Here is a 21997-nt window from a genome sequence, read left to right on the forward strand (position 1 = left end):
CCTAATCACTGCTCTCTTCAGGATACTTAGCTGATGGTCTAGGTAAGGTGGTCCTGTTTACCTATTTTGAATTGTATTTATAGGGCATCAAGTTCCATTGTCATTCTCAAGATGAGTGTTCTTGAACATTTAAGCTAGAAGGTAGTATGTAGGTGGGGAGGATAGTTTGACATGAAACAGAATTTTCTTTCAGCAGTAAGGCTGATGAGAGGTACTAAAACAGCAACAGGCAAAACAGTTGCACAGGGTAGAGTTCTGTCAGTGCTGATATATAGCCTCAGTGGAGAGGAGTAAGATGACCTCTGATTGAAGAAGCATCGGAAGAAGGGTTTTTTTTTTACCCATGAAAGCTTATGCCCAAATAAATTGGTTAGTCTTTAAGGTGCCACCGGACTCCTTGTTGTTTTTATGGAAACATTTTGAAAAATAGGTATACATAAAAACATATACAAATACTATGAGGAAGGTCATTCCACTTCCTGGTCAGAGATCAGCTAGGAATATGCTGCTCTTACTGTGTATATCCTTGATAATCAAGGCTTCGTTAAAAAATGTGCACTCTGCTTTCCATCAGTAGTTTTGACTTGCTGGAGCAAAAATGATACAACATGTGATACCTGATTAACAAGTGTCTGTCTTGTTCCTGATACTTACATTCATAGACTGGACTAATGTTTTCAAAGGCCAGCCTCCACCTTGCCTGTGCCAAATAGCTTGATCAGACTTGCACCTGCATCTTCATGGTGCTAACACCTGCATATGCACTTTAAATATGCTAACACCTGTGCACACAAATGTTTTCATTTGCATCCCTCCTCAATGGGTTTTTCAGAGGGATTTTCTAAAACAACTCCCCACCCAGGTCTGAGACTATTCAAAGTGCTGGATGCACATACTAATTTCATGTGGATACATGAGGAGGCCAAGAAAAATTTACTCAACTGAGCACTTAACAACCAAACAATATGCTAGACACAGGCAAGAGACACAATTAAGGGTAGAAAATGTCACCAAAACAACCAACAAAGTGTAAAGTGAAGGTGAACCAAACCTTTGTATTTATTCTCCAGAAAGATTCACCACGGGCAATGTGGTGAGGGATGCATTTCAGAACAAAGCACATTTCCAGGTGAACTTTTATCACTTAGAGCTTGCTCTGCACAAAAATGTTCTCAATTAGATTGTAAGTGCTTAGAGCCAGTCACTGTCTTTGTTATATACTTGTGCAGCACCTAGCACAATGGGACACAAGGAAACTGCAGCTGATACCCAGCAAACAAGGGCTACACATGCTGACTCTGCAGGATCAGCTCACTAGCAGCAGACTACTGATTGGACACCTCTTAGTATAAAGCTTCCAGTTGCTGCTTTGTCTGAGCAACTAGTTACTAAACCCAGTGTTGATTAAACCCCAGAGACAAAGTCTCTGCTTCCTTGCCTGGTTCCCACTTTGTACCTGTTACCACATCCTACTCCTTGTTCCTGCTTCCTTGCCCTAATTCCAGACCTTCACCCTGTAGCATTCAAAGACAGAAACCAAGAGTCTAATCAGCTCTTAGTGCTCACTAGAGCTGAAATCAATGATCAGCTGGTCTGGGGGTTGAGACTTACACCTGGTTAAGTGTAAAGTGTTGCATGACTCTTACTTTAACTCCACTTTAAGCCTTGGTATGGCTTCTAAATCTGACTCTGGCTGCCACCCTTGGTGTGACTCTTAACTGAAATCCCAGCTCTACTTTAGGCTCTGACAACTAGAGCAGAGCTGTCTCTAGGCACTACCAGAATACAATTACTCATAATTAATTGCAGCACCAACAAGAGTGTCAGATATATTTGGGCAACTGGGTGAATACAGAAATAATTAATTAAATCCCACTTGAGCCCTAAGAATGAAATTTTCAAAAGAATTCTGCACCTAGCACCAGATTTTCAAAAGAGCTCAGTACATTGGAGATTAGGTTATTTTTAAAATCTGGCCTTAAGTGTCACCATGGCAGCTATTGGGTCCTGAGTACTTTTGCAAATCTGATTCTTATTCAGATCCTACATGGGTACTGAGCTCTTTGAAAAATCTGGTCTCAACAGGGGGCACTGAGCACTTGAAAATCTGGCCCTGAGCTCTTCTAAAAATCTAACTCTATGAGTCCACAGGCTCTCTGAAGAGTTGAATTTCACCCAAACTCAGTATAAAGCTTTTGGTCACAAAAGCATAGCTCAATTATTTTTTTTTATTATTTTAAAAGTTAAACATTTTAAAATTTCAATTATTAAAAAAACCCCCATTGCTTGACAAGCTGCATGATTTCAACTCAATATATTTATTTTAATTAATTTTGGTTACATATTGGCCCACATGTGGTTAGCCTGAGAGCTTTTGAATGTTGCCTATAGGGAGAAGCAGTTGGATAGTGGGCGTTTTAATATTAACACTTTTTTTATATTTAATTGCTTCTCACTACAAATTGCCTTCTGATGCAGAAATTCACTTAAATTCCAATATGCTGTTTTTGTCATCTATATATATGTATGTATGTGTGTGTGCGCGTGTGTGCAGTGGTGTTGTAGCAGTGTTGGTCTCAGATTATTAGAGAGATAAGGTGGATGATGAGGTAATATCTTTTACTGGATCAGCTTATGCTGGTGAGAGAGAGAGAAGCTTTTGAGCTTACACTTTCAAGCTCCTCTTCAGGCCTGAGGAAGACCCACCTTGTCTCTCTCTCAATAAAGTGGCATTAATAAGGTGTTGGAAAATTTCACCCTGGCCTAAAAATCTGTTTTGTCTTGCCATGTTTTTTTTCTTTTTTCTTTCAGAGATCTCTGATTGAAAATGCATGCTATAACAGAGGATGCAAACCTGTTCTTTGCCCATTTTTATTTTCCATTCATTTTTGGTGTTTGTAATGCAGTTAAGTTGGATTATGATGATAGCAAAAGAATAATTTGATCAGCTGGAGCCAAGTCCATTGTAGACCGCATTAACTCTCCCTTTGTACTGTAGTCTAATCTCCAACATCATGGCTATTTCAGTCCTGAGCCACTGCCAATCATACTGAATTGTGTTAAACTGTGTGGTGGCTCAGTGATGTGGACAAGCATCCACTAGGGATTAGGATGAGGTCACGAGACTTTTTATTGTTGCCTAGTTAGCTCTTCATCATTATAGACATTTACATTATTTTTTTTTGCGCTTAAGCCCATGTTTAAATTAAAAAAAACCCAAACAATTACAATTCTGGATCTATGTACTGGCTAGAAAGCAGGCAGATAACAATTTGCGATCTTCCTCTGTGCCATTTCTGCAGCTGGCATTAACTGTATTGGTGTAAGCCAGGGTTGAAATGAGCTCTGTCCTGCCATCTATTGATAAACTTGGAAGAAAGACTCCAGGAGCAGACCATATTTGCATAGACATACCCTACTGTGCCTAGGTGATCAGCAGACAGAACTGCTTTGCCAGAATGATCAACTATGGCTGTTTTGGGTTATCCTTAGTGTATGACTATGTATACAGCTGAACTGTACTAAGTAGGAACTTAACTGAGCGTAGATCACCCTACATTGAAGCTCACTCACTAAGCATGGAGTATTGATGCCAAAGCCAAGTGCAAGGGGATAGGGATAGGTGTAGGTGTTCTTACCTGGTGGTGGGCACTCTGTTTAAGGAGTCCTAGATACCATTGGACCTTCACCCTCCAGCATTTAAAGACAGAAACCAGAAGTCTGATCAGCTCTTAGTGATCAACTAGAGCTGAAATCAATGATAAGCTGGTCTGGGGGTTGAGACTTACACTTTGGGTGGGGACGATGTGCCAGGGAAAGCCAACCCAGAGGATGCAGCAAATGGAGCAGCAGTGAGGTTCCCTTTTACCCATTGAGCTGGGCTAAGAATTGGGCTAAGTGGTGGAAGCTCAGAACACGGCATCATAGCCAGCAGCAACAGCAGTGAACAGTGGCAGCAACTGCAATGCTGGCAAGCAGCGACAGAGGTGGCAGCATCGCTGAACTACCCATTCACTCCCAGAAGCGGGAGGTGGATCCATCTGAATGCACCCCTGGATTCAGACAGTAAACTGCAAGTGACGCAGGACTTGAACCGGTTCTGTTGTGTAATGCTAAGAGGAACTCCTAGATATTGAACCTGGTCTTTGTTGCTGACAACACCACTTGGTGTTATATTACTTTTATGGTGGGTTGTGCTATGTCTATCAGAGAGAAGGGACAATGAAAAGGACAAGTAAGGAAGTAAGAGCCAGAAGATGAGAGAAAGGAAAGATGGGGTGAGAGGCTGGGAAATTAGAGAAAGGAAGGAAAGGGAATGGAATTTATAATGTGTTAGAAGTAGGCACATTATAATGGAGTGGGGCATGGAGGGAGGGGAAAACTCATTGTTCTTGTGACATCAAAGTACTTTGAGATGTGGTCAGTAGGCTTGTGGTGTGAATGATATGAATGTTTCCTATTTAAAGAGAGAAAGATGAGTCCAGTGGTCAGAGTGCTAGCCAGCATGATGGAAAACAGGTTTTGCTACCTGCTCTGCCACAGACTTCCTGTGTGATCCAGGGCAAGTCAATTAGCTTCTCTGCCATTGTAAAATCGGGATAGTAGAGCTTTCGTATGTCACAGAGAAGTTGTGAGGTGTTTAGATACAAGAGTAATGGGAGCACAGAAGTACCATAGATGGATAAAATGCATACCATATAGAAACATTAAATAACAAAAATAAAAGATGCACCACGCCCAGGACATTTCAATTGTGTTTTGATTTTTGTGTCTGTCTTCTGTGAGATTAATAAAACTTACACAGAGATGATAAAATCTTCACAACAAAGGCAGACCATTTTTATCTTTTGTAGATGTGTTATTACAGAGATAGACAGTCTGGCAGAAATGACTTAAAAGTAGAAATGTTTTTTGTAGGAAACACCTGAATCAAGCTGAATCCCAATAGATCCATCTTTCTTGTCATTTGTAGGCCTTTTTCCTTCATGCCTTTTGGTTTGTGGGAGGGTCATGCAAGCTGCATTTAAATCTATGTCTATATTAGAACATTGTGGAGCAGACACAACAAAACAACATCTACACCCTTTAATGGCAGACTGTCTACCAACAAGGTTTATACTATCTGTCCTGTGCACAGGAAATAGTTTGATAAGGAATTCAGTATTTTCATGATGCTGTTATAGGGAATTTCCATGTATTAGGTTTTCATGTGTTCACAAGGCAGATAGGTACCTCTGATTTAGTATACTACTGGACTATTGTAGATCCTGATATTTGTAGAATTAATTCAGCACAGCTTCTCAGCATGTTCTCTGTAAAAGAGCTATAGATGCCTAAAATACTAAAAAGTAGTCCTATATTCCCTTTAATGGGAAAGTTCTGTTGTTAAATGTTTATACGTCTTTTATAGGGTGACCAGACGTCCCGATAAAATCGGGACCGTCCTGATATTTAGGTGTTTGTCCCGCAATTTGTCCCGATATTTCGCGCCGGCAGCACTCGGCCTTTTTTTTTTTTTTGCTCTGCCAGTGGACCCCTCCCCCAACCCCCATGTGGCCTGATATTTTCTTCCTCTCATCTGGTCACCCTAATCTTTTATAAAGAGCCTTGAGAAGTTTTGGTATGAAATGCTATTAAAATTGTTATTGTCTTCAAATCTCCGTGCTAATGTCTAGTCTAGTGCATGCGCTAAATCCTGAAGTAGTCAGTTCAGCAAGATGAAACAGAGATTTTGCCCAGTGTTTCCTCTACAAAGAGACTCTTGCTGGTTGTGGCAGGATTTCTCAGAGAAAGAACAATTCACTATTCATCTACTCCTGCATTATTTAATTCAAAGGGAGTTTGCAAACAGTGTCAGTTGGAGCCAGATCACATCACATTGTGGGAGAGACGGGGTCACTTTCTTGCTCTGAGCAAGAGGAAAGGTGTGCTTATTTGTTGCAGTTTATCAGATACTTCCTAACCCACAGACCACTGCTAAATGAGGACCAGATGTGTGGGCTGCCATATTAGGCTGGCTTATCTTCTACCACCAATCCTGTACAATCCTTTCAAGCTGCACATGTATCTGTGGGTAAGATCTAGCCACATTTGTATTTTAATTGACAGGCTTCATCTGAGAAGCATGTTACTTGTTATCACTCCCAAGAAGTTACAGGTTCAAGTCTGATCAGTGCCCATTTTCCTTTTGTAGAAATGTGGACATTTACAAGTGTGTGAGGTGAGAAAATCAAAATGGAGATGGTAGCATAAAAAACACTTAAGTCAAGAATATAATTTTAGCCTCCACATGATTTCTTGTCAGTAAAGAAAATGTTAAGGACCAGAACATTTGCCATGATATCAAAGAAAGAGATGTTTAATACTGTCGTAGACTGGTGGTTTTTACATTCTACATCTGTGCTGCAGTATTATAACATTCTCAGTTATATGGAATTTCAGCTATGATCTGGAATCTTGACATAAAGAAACTCAATGTTTGATTTATTTTTCCAATACATTCAAAACCAGTTCCTTAAGGAAACCAAGGAATAAGGATCAGAAGGGTAGCTGTGTTAGTCTGGATCTGTAAAAAGCAACAAAGTCCCGTGGCACCTTATTGACTAACCGATGTATTGGAGCATAAGCTTTCATGGGTGAATACCCACTTTGTCAGATGCATGGGAATAAGGACTGATTTTTATTTTTCATCCTCATTTTATTTACAAAATCCAAATAAAAATATTCTGAGGTGCATTGTAGTAGGCGGCAGGAAAAGGAACGATGCCTTTGGGTTTGCAATAAAACCTTTTTTGGTCACCCATTCTGACCTTTTGGTTATGCCTCCTGTCCTTGACAAGTTGCCATGGAGAATAGCAAAAAATAAATCCCTTTGTGGGTGTGTACATGTGCACGCATGTGTGTGTGAACATTTCAAAGTGTGGACTCTGCTCTTGAGCTTTTTTTTTTTTCATTTTTTTGACTGAAATTTATTTTTTGGCAGGGGTCGTCTCCTAAATTCCTCATTTCCATCTCTGCTGGATGTAAATCTGCCTCTTCAAATCTGTAGAATTTATGATCACAGTGGCTTTCCTAGGGCAACCACCACATTATTTAACAAGATCAGGGAAGGAGAGATGCTACTATAAGTGAACTGAATGTATACGGAGCTCTGAAGTTGCTAGTTATATTGTTTTGTATCCTTTTACAGCCAGAAAGACTTGAGATGCCAGCATAGCACTTCAGAACTTATATCCCAGTAAATCCCCTGTCTCTAGAGATCCTGCATTGAGATACAGAAAATTAATACAGCGTTCTGTGTAGGGTGTCTGGATTTTAACAATTATTTTAAAAATACTGCAGCAGTGTGTGTTTTGTGGGTGTTTTTTCAGCTTTGAAGTACAAAGGCAAAAAGTCCAGTGTCTCTGATAATATTCAAGTTTTTGCAATTTAAACTAGTAGTAATGGGAAAGTTCTTTTTTTTTTTTAAAGGCTGAATATTGATTCAAAATGCAAATCAATTAACTGGTCTGGAAAATGCTCATGGGGGACAGATATACAAGATGCACATAGGTACCTAACTTACAGAGATCTTTTTAAAAGTCCTGCTGAGAGCCTCATTCTTACTGATTTTCAATGGGAGCCAGGCTCCTAACCTGCCTAAGCACTTTTGAAAATCCCCCTAGGCATCTATCTGCATCTGTAGGTACCTAAGTATTTTTGTAAGTCTGGCCCTATGTGCTTACTATCATCTACAATCTTATTTACTTTAATGGGAATACTCCTACGAGTAAGATACACTCAGTAGCAGGTAAGGCCCCACAAGTCATTATATTTTTACTAGCAGGGGTTGGTTTACTCATTATCTGGGAGGTCACCTCATGATGGAAGAGGGAGGAAAACATCAGTCTCCCGACTTGCAGAAGTTTGGTGAACATGGGATGAGATTGTTCAGAAGGCTAGAAAGCTGGTGAAGCTCCCTTTTGCCACCCAGCTGTTATGCTATACAAAGCACATGGGCTCTTTTATAGAGGAGAAGGCAAAAACGGCACATTTATTGAGAATACAGCAGTTAGCATATGCTTTTCAGTCATACACATGCGCACACATACACATACGTACACACACAGTCCTGCCAGTGGATGTTTATCGTTACCAGTCCAGAGTCTGGATTAATCTAGTGGCCAGTCAGATTAATCACAGAAGGGAGCTGGGCTCTGTCGGTCACAATCCAATGCTCCTGGAGTGTGGCAAGACGAACCCAAACCCTATGGCAAAGCACCCTGCTTTTCTTTTTCTCTGTTGAAGTCTATGGATTTTGCTGTGTCAGTTTTCGACTGATTACTTCTTAATTGGTGTAAACATTCCAATACACCTCCGAGAGGGTCATCCTGTCCTGGTTTAGATTTAATCAATTGTCTAAGGGGTGCCAGTCTTCACCTTAGGGTCGTCAATCTGCCCTTCCTTCATTGCGCATTGATGGTGTGGTTAAGTTTCTTCACTCCTTCTTCCTTGACCATTTGGCTATAACAATGGTCTTCCCACCTTATCTTTTCCTGATGCATACATTCCTCATTCACACAAACAGTCTTTTACAGTTAAAGGTATACAGCAGTTTTTATGTTGAGCAAGAAAAGGCATTGTAAATTAAGCCTTCCTAAATCTTATAATCAAAACAATTTACACGGGGCCCCAGGCCTTCAACATTCCTCTAATCCCTTAACATAGACACAATACAAGATCCCGTCTCTTACTTTCTAAGCCTTAAAACAAAGACATGTATATTTAATTAGAGTGCCTAATTTGTAATACATATAGGAAACCATAGTAGACATAACTTATCATAAAACAAAAGGGTGACCATAATCAGTCATAAGGATTGTTCTGGTCTGTCATTCCTTTCTGCTATTCAAACAGGGTGGCTGGCAGGATGAAATCAAATCATACATTAATTCCCATAGTACAATTAAAAAATCCTGCTCCTACACAGCCTCCCTTACTACCCACCAACAAACTATAGTACTTCCTAGAAGTAGCTGGGGGCTAAATTATGAGTTTAGCCCCAGATAGAGGAGCTTCATGAGCTACATCTTCCCAGGCATAATCTCAGCCAGGCACTGTGACTCAGACATACCTCTCTGGGAGATGGTTACTCCCCTGATCCACGCTGGCTCTCGAACCCAGGAAGGAGGGGTTGAGAAGGAAATAAGTGATTGCTGCCCTTCAAAAGGTGTAGCTTACTTCTTCTCTCACACCTGACTAGTTCCTCTGGTCCATGAGTAGGGGGCCATTGGAGCCAATGCTTCACCCTTTCCCTGCCCCCCTCTACTATCTCAACTCCACTCACAGTAGGGAGTACCAGTGAATAGGGGCTGTGCTCCATACCAGATTGACCACAGGATCTGGATAGGTCTGATTCACTTGAGCATAGAGGCGGTGGCTTCTTACTCCTCCGTAAAGCCCTGATTAGCTGTGTAAGACAAGGGCCATAAGGTAAGAATGGGAGATCCTGGCCTGGGGCTGGCTACTGGAAGTAGAGAAGGTCTGGCTGCAGGTGATGGCCCCTAAAAAGTTCAAGTCTATGGAGCTTGGACCATATTATTCCTGTTTTTTATTCATATTGCAGTAGTGTCCAAAATCCCCACTTGGCTAGGGCCCCAGCCTGCTGGGTATTCTGCAAGATACCTCTTTGTGAACCTGTAGGGGTTGGTTCCTTTCCATCTGCTGTGAACCCAACTTCAGGGTTCAGTTCAAATGCTCTTTCTTAAAACACCAAACTTTTCAGGATTCATGCACCCCTAATTTTTGCACCTGGAAATGGAAACAGCCTGTTATTAGAAGTAGGCTGAGCCACTGAATGGAAATGCTGTTGCTTAAAATTCAGGGGATTTTACTCCTAGAGTCTTTATTTACTTTTTTCATCCTCACTGACAGTAACGATAGGAATTATAATGTTTTGTGGCTGGAGTGGGCAACATTCATGGATAATGCAAATTCTCTGGAGTCGATGCATATGGTCTGGATAAACCATCAAAGGGGCTAGAATGTGTTTAGACACTGGGGGAAGGAGAGGGCTGATCCTCTTTCTGGAAACCCAGAACATTATCTTTGGAAATGAACAGCACAACCATCTTAGGTTTTTAAATCATCTGCCAAAACTAGCTCTGCATTTCAGTTCACCAGCCAAGTGCTGACATTACTTTGCCAATTGGGATTTCCATAATTAGCAGTTTTATGAGTGTTGCTATATTAAACACACTTGCATCAATTTACAAAAAAACAAAAAAAAAACCCCACAACAAACAACAAAACCCTTTGCCTTCTGTCTAGGAGTGACTGGGTGACGTCTTATAAAGTAATGGTGAGCAATGACAGTCACGCATGGATCACTGTCAAAAATGGATCTGGAGATATGGTGAGTACCACAGAACAAGAGCACCACAAGGAATAGTGGGAAAGCATTACTTGGGGAAAAAAGAGAATCATATTGACTTTTGATGTGCCAGGTAGTAGTATATATTCTTGAGAAGCTCTGTGAGGCTAAAAGGGAGACAATGTATGTATCCCCCCTAGTCCTTCTCATTGTCTGAGTGCTCCTGCCCCAGCTCTGCCAGTCCCTGACCCACTCTGCAGTGTAGATCTGCAGGGTACCATCTGTTATTTTGAAGAACTGGCCTGCTCCCGCTCCTTGCACACAGGAGGGGATAGATCAAATACAGAGTCCCCTCCATGGGCCAGATCCCAAGCTGGTATAAATCCATTGATGTCAGTTGAACTACACTGATTTACAGCAGATGAGGATGCCCGCAGGGTGCACGTTGTTTGAGAGAGACGGTGAGGAAGACAGAACTGTGATACTTTCCCCTTTTACTCTGGCCCACTAATATTTGAGCTGAGAGCGTGTTCCCCCTGAAGAGCAATTCATCTCTGAGTTCCCCTCACCTACCTATCAGGGCACAATCTCATTCCAACTTTGAGTTTGATCTAGTTCCAGATGTTATTACCAAAGGTTCGGAGAGCCCTGTTGAACTGAACTTGACGTTTTTGTATGTTTGAACCTGAATAGATTTTTGAAGGAAACAGCGAGAAAGAGATCCCGGTACTCAATGAACTGCCAGTACCAATTGTTGCACGTTATATCCGTATAAACCCTCGGTCATGGTACGAAGAAGGGAGCATCTGTATGAGACTGGAAATCTTAGGCTGCCCCCTGCCAGGTAAGCACAGTTCTCAGTTACATTTGGCAGGATTGCCCACAAACTTTGCCAAGACCAGAGGAGTCCTAAAGCCTATCCTGGCATTAATAGCTCTCTCTTGAATGGGCAATCAAAGTTGTGTAAAAGGTAACAGAAATACATTCTACCCTGCTACAACGATAGTGTCAGTGTAATTCTATTCAAATGCAACTAAAAGATATGTATAATGGGCATTATTAATAAACCAAAATTACACATCTGATCTAATGAGGAATTGCTCTTATGTTCAAGCTGAGGAGCAGATTCATAAACCTTACTGAGTGTTCATGTACCAGAGTGTTAATAGAATGATGCATTGAAAGGCTCACTTGTGAATTGCCTAGAGTCACAGATTTTAAGGCCAGAATGAACCACTATGGACATCTAGTCTGACTTCCTGCATAAGATAGACTAAAGGACTTCCCTGAATAAATTCCTGCTTCAGGTCTGATAGCTGTGCTTGGACTAAAGCATATCTTTTAGGGGGAAAAATCCAACCTGGATTTAAAATTTACCAACTCTTGGTAAATTTTAAATGTGGCAAATGATTCCATTTTCCTTTAAGACTACGGAAGTCACACATCCTGAAAGTCAACAAAAGATCTTTTAAATGCTAGATATTTCATTAATCATACTCCTGCAAAAAATATCTAGTGCTTCACTAGGTACCATATACAAGGTGAAACTAAGTCAAGGCCATTCCAGAAAAAGGGCATTCAAAATTTCACAATGCCTCAAGCTTCTATCTCAGTTATGGGTTAGCACAGGGGTAGGCAACCTATGGCACGGGTGCCGAAGGCGGCACGCGAGCTGATTTTCAGTGGCACTCACACTGCCCGGGTCCTGGCCACTGGTCCAGGAGGCTCTGCATTTTAATTTAATTTTTAAATGAAGCTTCTTAAACATTTTAAAAACCGTATTTACTTTACATACAACAATAGTTTAGTTATATATTATAAACTTACAGACAGAGACCGTCTAAAAACATTAAAATGTATTACCGGCACGCGAAACCTTAAATCAGAGTGAATAAATGAAGACTCGGCACACCACTCCTGAAAGGTTGCCGGCCCCTGGGTTAGCATAACATAGCCTAGTGTCAGGTTTATATATAGATATTTGTATGTGTGTATATATATATTTGTATATCTGTTTGTTCAAGTCTTTTCTACAGTTTTCGACTGCTCATCCTAATCTTTCATCTGCTTTTATCTTTAAACTTAAATTCTGGTATTTTAGGGATAGATTTTTTTTTTTTTGCAGGGGGCTATGAATAGTATTTTCAAAAATACTAGAAACAGAAAGAGAACTGCCTTTCTAGAGCTGATCATTACTACTTAACGGCTCCTGTTCTGAGACTTGCTGCTGCCAATTCCACAGTTGATGTAGGGTCATCCCACTGATTGAAAGTTCAGCAGAAAGAACCTGGTGGACCAGCAAAGAGTAATAAGCACCTCAGATTTCCATTTTAAGTATATTCCATGGCTCTGGTTAGTGTGTCTACAGGCACATTCTTTAAAATACTGGATGTCAGACAGAAGTAAATGAGAAGCTCTTCTTATTACCATGGAACCAGTAGCAAGTGCACAGGAGGGACAAGCATAGTGTTGTCCAGGGGATAATGAAGATGACACTGATACCATGGTGGAGAGCAACATGTGCAACAGGAAAGGTGGAAAGTTCTTACAACTGTTTATTGTCAGTTCTGTAAAACTGAACTTGCTTTATTCAAGCCAGAGAAGAAAAGAGGCAAAATGTTGTACTTTGGAAAGTAAATGTTTTTAATAATACAATAACTATGTTATAAATACTGGAAAAACTACAATTGACAAAGGTCAAATTCTGCTTTCTCATCATAAGATAGTTCACAGTAACTCATTTGACTTCAGTGGGTTACGTCGATTGACAATGATGTAACTGAGATCAGAATATGACCCTTTGTAACCGCAAGCTCTCCTGCACTTTGGTTTAAGTGGCCAAGTTCTGATTTCCTTCTCATCTTGGATTAGAATGGAAACAGTGTCAGGTCCTTACTTATATCCACCTGATGTGCTAGGACTACCTCTGAGCCTGTTTTCCCTGCCAGCTTGGGACTCCAGTACCTTGCCTTGTTTGAGCCAGACACGCTTGCCTGCTGCAAACACAGATCCAGGTCTGAACCACGTCCCCCACAAGCTGCAGGCTTAACTGAAAAGAGCGTAAGAAGTGCTCCTTTCTCCAGCACTCAGATGCCCAGATCTCAATGGGGTCCAAACTCCAAATAAATCCATTTTACCCTGTATAAAGCTTGTACAGGGTAAACTCATAGATTGTTCACCCTCTATAACACTGATAGAGGGAGATGCACAGCAGTTTGCGCCCCTCTCCCCATTAATACATACTTGGGGTTAATTAATAAGTAAAAAGTGATTCCAAGTAATAACAGAACAAAGTAAATTACCAAACAAAATAAAATAAAATACACAAGTCTAAGCCTAATGCAGTAGGAAACAATGCAGGTAATTTCACCCTCAGAGATGTTCCAATAAGCTTCTTTGACAGACTAGCCTCCTTCTAGTCTGGGTCCAGCAATCCCTGTAGTTACTGCCCTTTTTTCCAGTTTCTTTCAGGCATCTCTTTGGGGTGGAGAGGCTCTCTCTTGAGCCAGTTGAAGACAAAATGGAGGGGTTTTCCCAGGGGCCTCTCTCGTGGGTAGAAACCCCTCTCCTCTCCTATGCAGAATCCAGCTCCAAAATGGAGTTTTGGAGTCACATGGACAAATCACATGTCCATGCATGACTCAGAACTTTACAGGCCGATGCCACGTTCCCAGGAAAGCTCAGATGTGGATTGGCGTCTCTTATGGTTCATTGTCAGCTTAAGTGTTTCTTGATTGGGCACTTACTGGGAATAGTCTTTTCTCAAGAAGCTGGCCAAATGCTTCACTGAGGCTACTTAAAATCAGAGAAGTACATAGCCAATATTGATAACTTTGAATACAAAAATGATACATGCATACAAATAGGATGAATATATTCAGTAGATCATAAACTTTGCAGAGATATGTTACATGGTATATCTAGCATAAAACATATTCCAGTTATGTCATATTTACACTCATAAGCATATTTCTATAAAGCATTATGGAGTGCAACATCACACATGCTTCTGCATGTTAGTTATTTATGGGGGCCATTTTCTGCAGTGGCTGTTTTTGTTTGTCTTTGACATTAAGGCAGACAGTATCATAGCCAGTGAAAAATGCACATTAAATATGGAGGGTTGCTTATTTTTGGAATGTTTGAAAAGGCTGAGGATTTTGATGGGGATTTATACAGTATGCAGTTGGACAGGGTGGAACAACATCTGAACATTTTCGTAATTTTTGTTGAATCTCATGTGAATGCCTTAACCACTAGGCTAAAGGTTACAAGAGGTATAACTCTGAACTGGCTTCACTGGAAGCAGAGGTAGGCCTTGTTGCATTTGAAAATCCTACCTTTAAATCCTTACCTAAGCACCTAATTATGTTTCCTGATTTCTAGAAGTGTTGAATATCTTCATGCCTCCCATTATTTTCCATAAAAAAGGCTTATTCGTGCTTAAAGGCAATTGGGGGTTGAAATCATGAAACTTATTTAGGTGCCTAAGGCCAAGAATTTGAATAATAAGAGATTGAATTTATCCTTTTAAGTACTTATTTGAGTTCCTAATAAGTACCGGTAACCTGATTTTCAAATGTGATGAGCACTAATTTACAGAGGAAGGATGATCACTGGAAGAAAGATTTTTACCTCTAGGGCTGTGGGGCCAATTTAGACAAAATAAGAACCAATACAAATCTTCATCCAAAGCTCAAGCCAAACATTCAGGAGATGCTAAAAAGTTTCGCTAACTTGAAAATATGTTTGCCTTTTTATGCATTTCCTAGAAATAGCCAGGACTGGAAACTACAGTATATATCACTGGAAAACTCATGAGAAAATCTTTCCTTATAAGATCCATAGTCTGATTTATGGACCAATGTGGGGAATGATTATCTGAACTGAATCTTTTAAGATGCTCTCATATTTATCATAAAAATGTTCATGTAATATTCATAATATGCATTTTTGTGCATTGTAGGATACTTTTGATCAGCCCCTCTTTCTAGAGGGAGGATTAAACTATCCATTAGCCCTACTGAAAACTGTACAAACATATTACACAACTATGGAGGTGCTGGCTCAGCAGACATATCAAGTGATTTCCTGTTTTATCGAGGGCAAGGCATGTTTATTTGTAGAAGGAGAGATGGCAAAAAGTCTTTTCTGCAGCAGGGTGATGATACAACAGTCACTAGCAGAAGAGAAAGATGATGAAGGCGGCACTGGTTTATTTAATTTCCTCACTAGTTTCCAAAAATGTTGCTACTTAGACAGATACAGACTGACACATACAGTCTTTTGCAGTTGCCTCAGAGGGATAGATGTACTTTTCTTTCCAGTCTTTTCTCAAAGGTAATATGAAGCAGAAAGAAGCTGGATATGATCAAAAATACCCAAATATTAGAGGAGACAAAAATTCAATTGAGGTTTTCATGTATTTACTGTGTCAGAGAATGATCACCCCAATAGATGATTCTTTTAATAGAATAAATTCATGACATGATATAATTTTCAGAATTCTTCAAATTTGATTCAAGAGGTAAAAATAACTTACACTACCATAAGTACAGGTATATAACCTATTTGATGGCTTGCTCTTTTTTGCAGTGGATGCTTCATTCACTAGCTGTTTCAGATAAGCTACAGAACATTCCTGGCTTTCTTGTTTGTTTCTTTCTTAAGTCTACCAATGGACTCACTATGTGCCATATCATAACTCAAACCCATACCCTACTGATAAGCAATCATCTACAGAAGCAGTTCCATTGACTTCAGTGGGATTATTTATAAAAGTAACTGCTCACTGTCAGGTCACACTCTGGCCCGTTGTATTTTAATTTAATCCTTGTGGAGCTAAAGCCTGAAGTCTTTACTTAGGAAAATTCAAATGAGCTTTCCTGGAAATTTTTGCCTATGTGGGGACTGCATCAAAATAAGTCTAAATTCAATAAGGGACTTGGGTGTAGTTTATGGATATCCCTATATATTCATCAAGGGATTGTATATTAGCACAGAGTAATATAATGGTTGCCCTCAGAATGATTCCTTCCACTTCTCATTGTTACATAAAATATTGTTATGAGCAAGTACTTCCTATGCTTAGAATGGGGAAAGCTGCTAAAATCCGTAATATTTCTAGAACCAGAATAAACTTTAAACGTGCTTATTATTAACAGTTAAAAGAAAGCTGACTGCTGTGGACTGGTGCCTTGATTCTTAGGGTGACCATACATCTCATTTTGGCTGGGACAGTCCCGTTTTTAAGCCCTGTCCTGGACGTCCTGACTTTTTTGGCAAAACTAGGCATTTGTCCTGTTTGCTCTTGCCAAGTGATGACCAGTTGGCAAGAGCAAACGGGACAAATGCCCAATTCTGCCAAAAAAGTGGGGCATACTCCTCTAATGGGATGTGGAGGAATGTTCGGGAGTGGAGGGGGAGCGCGATGCTAGTCATGCACAGCGGGGCTCAGGTGAGTGGCAACACCAGGCAGCTTGAGCCAGCCCTGGACAGGGATGGCAGGAGGTGGGGCGGGTGGGGACTTGGAATAGACTTGTGTATGTGTAGATGAGATGCGATATATCGATCCCCGAGAAATCGATTGCTACCCGCCGATATGGCGGGTAGTGAAGACGTACCCTAAGATATGTAAATAGTAGGTAGCGAGGACAGGCACGAACAATAAAAGAGCACTGGTGCATTTACTCTGGAGCAGTCTCCAACTGAGTTTGTGAAGGGGCCAGTAGAGGGCACCACTACAGTATGTGTGTGTGTGTGTGTATATATATAATCTTTTTACTATATGTTCCATTCTATGCATCTGATGAAGTAGGCTGTAGCCCATGAAAGCTTATGCTCAAATAAATGTGTTAGTCTCTAAGGTGCCACAAGTACTCCATTTTCAAAACTGTCTGAGGGATTTAGGCACTATCTTCCTTTAATTTTAATAGGTATGTCTAAATCTTTTAGACTGCATTGAACATCTCAGCCATAGCACTCTATAAAGAAAAACTTTTCTAATAGGACAAACAAAAAGCAAACTGCAGTTGTAGAAGTTTTTTGGCACTATAGTGTGAGTACAGGTTTCAAACAGCAAACTCCATGAGAAGTTCAACTTTGTAGAAGTTGAGACAATGTGGTATTAGGATGGATGCAAACTCTGTGAATTAAAAAAAAGAGAATCCTTATTATTTGGTCATGTTAGTTGCTTTGAGAGTGATGAGTTCACCCTCCCAGCTTTGTGAGACTCTCTTTATACACAGCATTTTGTATCAAACCCTAAAGAACACTAGAAACTTAAAAAATATATAATTACTCTCTGCTTATCATTATTATTATTTATACTATGGTAGCACTTAAGAACCCCATTCAAGGTTCAGGGCCCCACTTTGCTAAGCATGGTACAGACATGTAACAAAGAGACAGTCCTTGCCCCAGAGACCTACAGTCTTCATGACGGGCTACAATAGGAGATAAAGCTGACAAATTGGGAGGGGGGGGGGTAGAATGGGAAGATGACAGAGCTGAGCAGAAAGTTATAAGTATTTGTGTTATAAAAGTAGTTTAGATTTTTGGAAAACCCTCAATGTTCTAGTGCTGAGAAGGAATTAGATATTGTGGAGATGATTTCTTTCTCTGTCTCATCCACATAGTCTTATAGAATTGGACATGGAAAAGGTCACAAGTCCATCCCCCTGCCAGTGCAATTGATTTCTGTATTTTACCCTATCTAGTTTCACTTTGGGAGGGGTAGAGGTAGGAGGATGTCAGAAACTATTTTTTCAAAGTACCTTTGCCAGCCAGTTTATAAATTAGCTGTGGTGCTGGCTTAAATAGAACTTGACAGTAGGGAAAAAATCAATAGATTCTTTTGAATTCATCGTAATCATACAGACTTTCAGGGTTTCTTTTTCCTGCAACGGGGAGGGATTGTTTGAAATGATGCCAGGAATGAATAAGTAAATTACAATTGAAATGCTATAGTGGTTTTAGCTGCATGAGGTCTTATCTTCTGTTTGCATAATAGTAAATAGTTGTTGCCAAGGTGGACTTAATGTACAGCAAATGATAGTGGGTTTTTGGTTGGTTGGGGTTTTTTGTTTTTTTGTTTTTTTGTCTTCTGCATTTTGCTCTATACTTTCCTAATCTCTATTCCTGCTGCAACAGAAAAATCAATGGTCAAAACAGACTGACAATAGAGGTTGGCAAAATGCTAATGTTTGTTCACAAGAGATCTTAGATTGTGCACATTTTAGAAGTAGAACCAGAGGTGCAATACTCCCTCTGTAGGATTATTTTTATTTTCAGGGATTTCAATGGAAATGGGAGGTCCCATTTATTGCCTTTTTTTGGTTTCACCCACCAAATTTATATCATTATCTACCATTCCTATGACATGAACAGTTAATGCATGGTCAAAAAGCCAGGCTTTGAAAATCTCTCTTAAAGGAAGGGAATTTTAAGTACTAGGGAAAAATCAGTTACTGTATGTTTTCACAGCTGATGATTGAGAAAACCTAGAGTATCCTGACAATTTTAAGATGTTTATTTTTATCTTAATGATTTTTTTTCTGTGTCATTAAACACACCATATTCTGTCTCTTCTGAGAAGAGGAGATTGTGTGGTTTGCATTTCAGATATATTACTGTGGTGTGACCTTTAAAATGTTTTCAGTTCAGGTGCCATATTTATTATTATTGTAGCACCACTGGGGTTAAGGTAGTTACATGAATTTATTCCCCAGTTAGGTCTCAATCATCATCTGAAAATCCAGATGCTTATTTGAAGTTTCTTTAATCTGTTGAATCTACAGAATTTGCTTGGTGGGCACATGAGGCAAGATGTATATCTGCTCATCTGATTGGCTTTGTATTATAGCCAATTGGGAAGCCAACTGAGATCAGGTGGTCTTTTTGTAGTGAGACCCATCAGACAACAGCAAATTCCATTGGATGGCTAGGATTTGGAGGAGCAAGACTTTACTGACGCTCCCATAGTCATGTTCTAACAACAGCGCTGGAGCGAATTCTTAAAGTATCTCAGCACTGCTGGTATAGTCTAGAACATGGAAGTGCAGAACAGAATAAGAATGAAAAATAATCCCTGGTGTGAGTGAAAAACTTAGTTAACATTTCAGAAACATCCAAAAATGGTGGTTCAGGTTCACTGCTTAGAATGAGCAAAAGCTGGAGTTGGGAGTGTTTCTGATTTTTTCCTAACTGGGTAGCTCATCCAACCTTTTTCTTTAGTTGAACTGTCAGTGCACTCACCTGGAAAGGCAAGAAAGCACAGGTTTTTGTTCCACCTCCATCTTCACTTGATACTAATTATTAATTGTCATCCTGTTGGTTTAATTAGATATGTGATGGCCTGCCTTCTGCTGAGAAATGTTTTCATGGAACACATCACACAGAGTAAATTATATCCACATGGTAAAGAAAATAGTCTGTTAATTTTAAATTAAAAACCCCAAAAACTTATGCAGTGAGTTTAAGAAAATACTTAACTAGAAATATTTCTTACTACTAAAAGTGGATCCATTATTTATTAGACCCAATGTTTTTCAGGCAGTACATAATCTCTGAAAATGCTCAGCAATAACTGGTTCTCTACCGTAACTACGGTAATTATTCTAGTAGAAACATAGCATTTGCTGGGGCTTTTTCTTTTGAAGTGGTGTTTCCATTCTTTCTTAAATACATCAGACTGATGCCTTGATTATTTTCTAGTGTCTTTTGCCCTTTTACAAAGCACTGAGTGGAATGTGTTTTTTGCTTTTCCTATTAAACTTTAGTTGTTAATGCAGAGCAAATGTCTCAGTTACCGTAATATTGCTGCCTACTTGGTCCTATTTGGTTTAATGAGTTGATTTGTATGGTAATTAGTAATATTTCAAAGCTGCTGTTTGTTTACTTCAGCTACTTAAAAGAGTCTTCATTAAATATGAGTAGGAGAGTGGCGTTCAGAGTAAAACACTTTCTCTCTGTGCTTGGCATCTTTCCCTTTGCTAATGGTTAATAAATATATGCAATTTTTAAAATTTATTTTCTCAGACCCAAATAATTATTATCACAGAAGAAATGAAATGACAACCACAGATGATCTTGATTTTAAACACCACAACTACAAAGAAATGAGACAGGTAGGCCACAGATAATGCAATTTCAGTTCTTGCATGTGTATACGTGAGGTGGGTGGTTGTGTTGGGGTCCTTATTTTAGGTAGTTGAGCTCTGTCGACCCTTAGATTTTTTTAGAGTATACTAGGGGAAAGGCAAATTTATGGGAATTTGAGAACTGTGCATTTTCCAAATCTATCCTAACTGCAGATAAGTCTTTTCCAAAAATACCTCTGCCAAGTTATTTTGTGAGAGCTTACAAAGGAAATTCAATGTCCATCAACAGAACTTGATATTTTTCATTTATTACCTTTGGACAGAATATTGGGGTGTGTTATAAACCATTACAGGAAATAAATTCTAGACCTCAAAAAGCAGGTTTCTTTTTTATGGTAACCTACTTTAAAAGGCACATGGCTTTTTCCTAACAATTCATGTTTTGGCCATCTGGTAGATCCAGATCTCTCTGAGGTCAGTAGGCGTCTTTTCATTGATTTCAATGGACAGTGGATCAGCCTGCTAATATTTCCATCCAGTGTCATGTTTATGCATCTGTTAGTACAAGTCCTTAAATATGTATTTGTATAATATTTTGGAGTTATTTAAGCTGAGCATTTTCCTCTCAAATGCCACATGGAAAACATTAAAAACGAGTAATGACTTGAAGCTGCAAGAGAAGGATATTTAGACTTTGTCACTAGCAAAATTGTGTGCATTGAAGGAGGTATTTTATGGAGAGAGATACAAAATAAAATATTATAAACCTGGAAAGATTATTTACAAATCAGAGCTTTATTGTGTTAGTTTCATCTGTGAACATAAGGTCTTATCTGGATTTGTGCATTGGTGTGCTAGTCTCTAAAATTTTTGTAAGCTCACATCAGTATGAACACAGCATATCAAATATGATTTTTCTTTCTGTTGCTGTAGTGACTATTATTACATCAAAATGGCTTTTGAAACTTTACATTTATTTGACATTTGCAACTTTAAAATTGGCATTTAATGTACAGTGCTTTGAAATGTCAGTGTTTTTAAACTTGTCTCTTGATGAACAAATCCATCTGGCTACAAAAATGAATGCTGCGATATATGGCTAAAAGTCCAACTTCTTTCTTTGTCAACCTTCCATCCAATCCTAACAGGTTTCTCCACAGTGGTGGCGGCATGTACCCATGCATGTTGTTTCAACAGTCTGCTCTTGTGACTATCCGGAGTGCTGAACATTGCAATAGGCTCATTCCTTGATAGCACACCGTGAGTTCTTGAGTAACAGAATTGTGGCATATGTCATTATATTGTGCGATCATATGAATAAAACAGAGAGGCAGGGTCAGATTCCTTACTCGGTTACCCCAGTGTAAATCTACAGTCAGGGGTTCCCAAACTTGGTTCGTGGTTTGTTCAGGGTAAGCCTTTGGTGGGCCGTGAGATGCTTTGTTTGCCTGAGCATCCATAGGTACAGCCGCTCGCAGCTCCCAGTGGCTGCAGTTCGCCGTTCTTGGCCAATGGGAGCTGTAGGAAGCGGCACGGGCCGGGCCAT

General features: G+C 39.8%; 1 protein-coding gene across 4 annotated transcripts in view; it reads left to right on the forward strand.

Moving 5' to 3' along the window:
• CPXM2 (carboxypeptidase X, M14 family member 2) overlaps positions 1-21997 on the forward strand; it is a 126331-nt gene that overhangs the window by 73984 nt on the left and 30350 nt on the right. For all 4 annotated transcript variants that reach the window (XM_045025689.1, XM_045025688.1, XM_045025691.1 and 1 more), the window contains 3 exons: positions 10309-10393; positions 11045-11195; positions 20390-20478. In XM_045025689.1, the coding sequence (XP_044881624.1) occupies positions 10309-10393; positions 11045-11195; positions 20390-20478 (325 nt within the window). The remainder of the gene's footprint in view (positions 1-10308; positions 10394-11044; positions 11196-20389; positions 20479-21997) is intronic.

Source organism: Mauremys mutica, chromosome 7, assembly GCF_020497125.1.
Source record: "Mauremys mutica isolate MM-2020 ecotype Southern chromosome 7, ASM2049712v1, whole genome shotgun sequence".
In the NCBI taxonomy this organism is placed as follows: Eukaryota; Metazoa; Chordata; order Testudines; family Geoemydidae; genus Mauremys; species Mauremys mutica.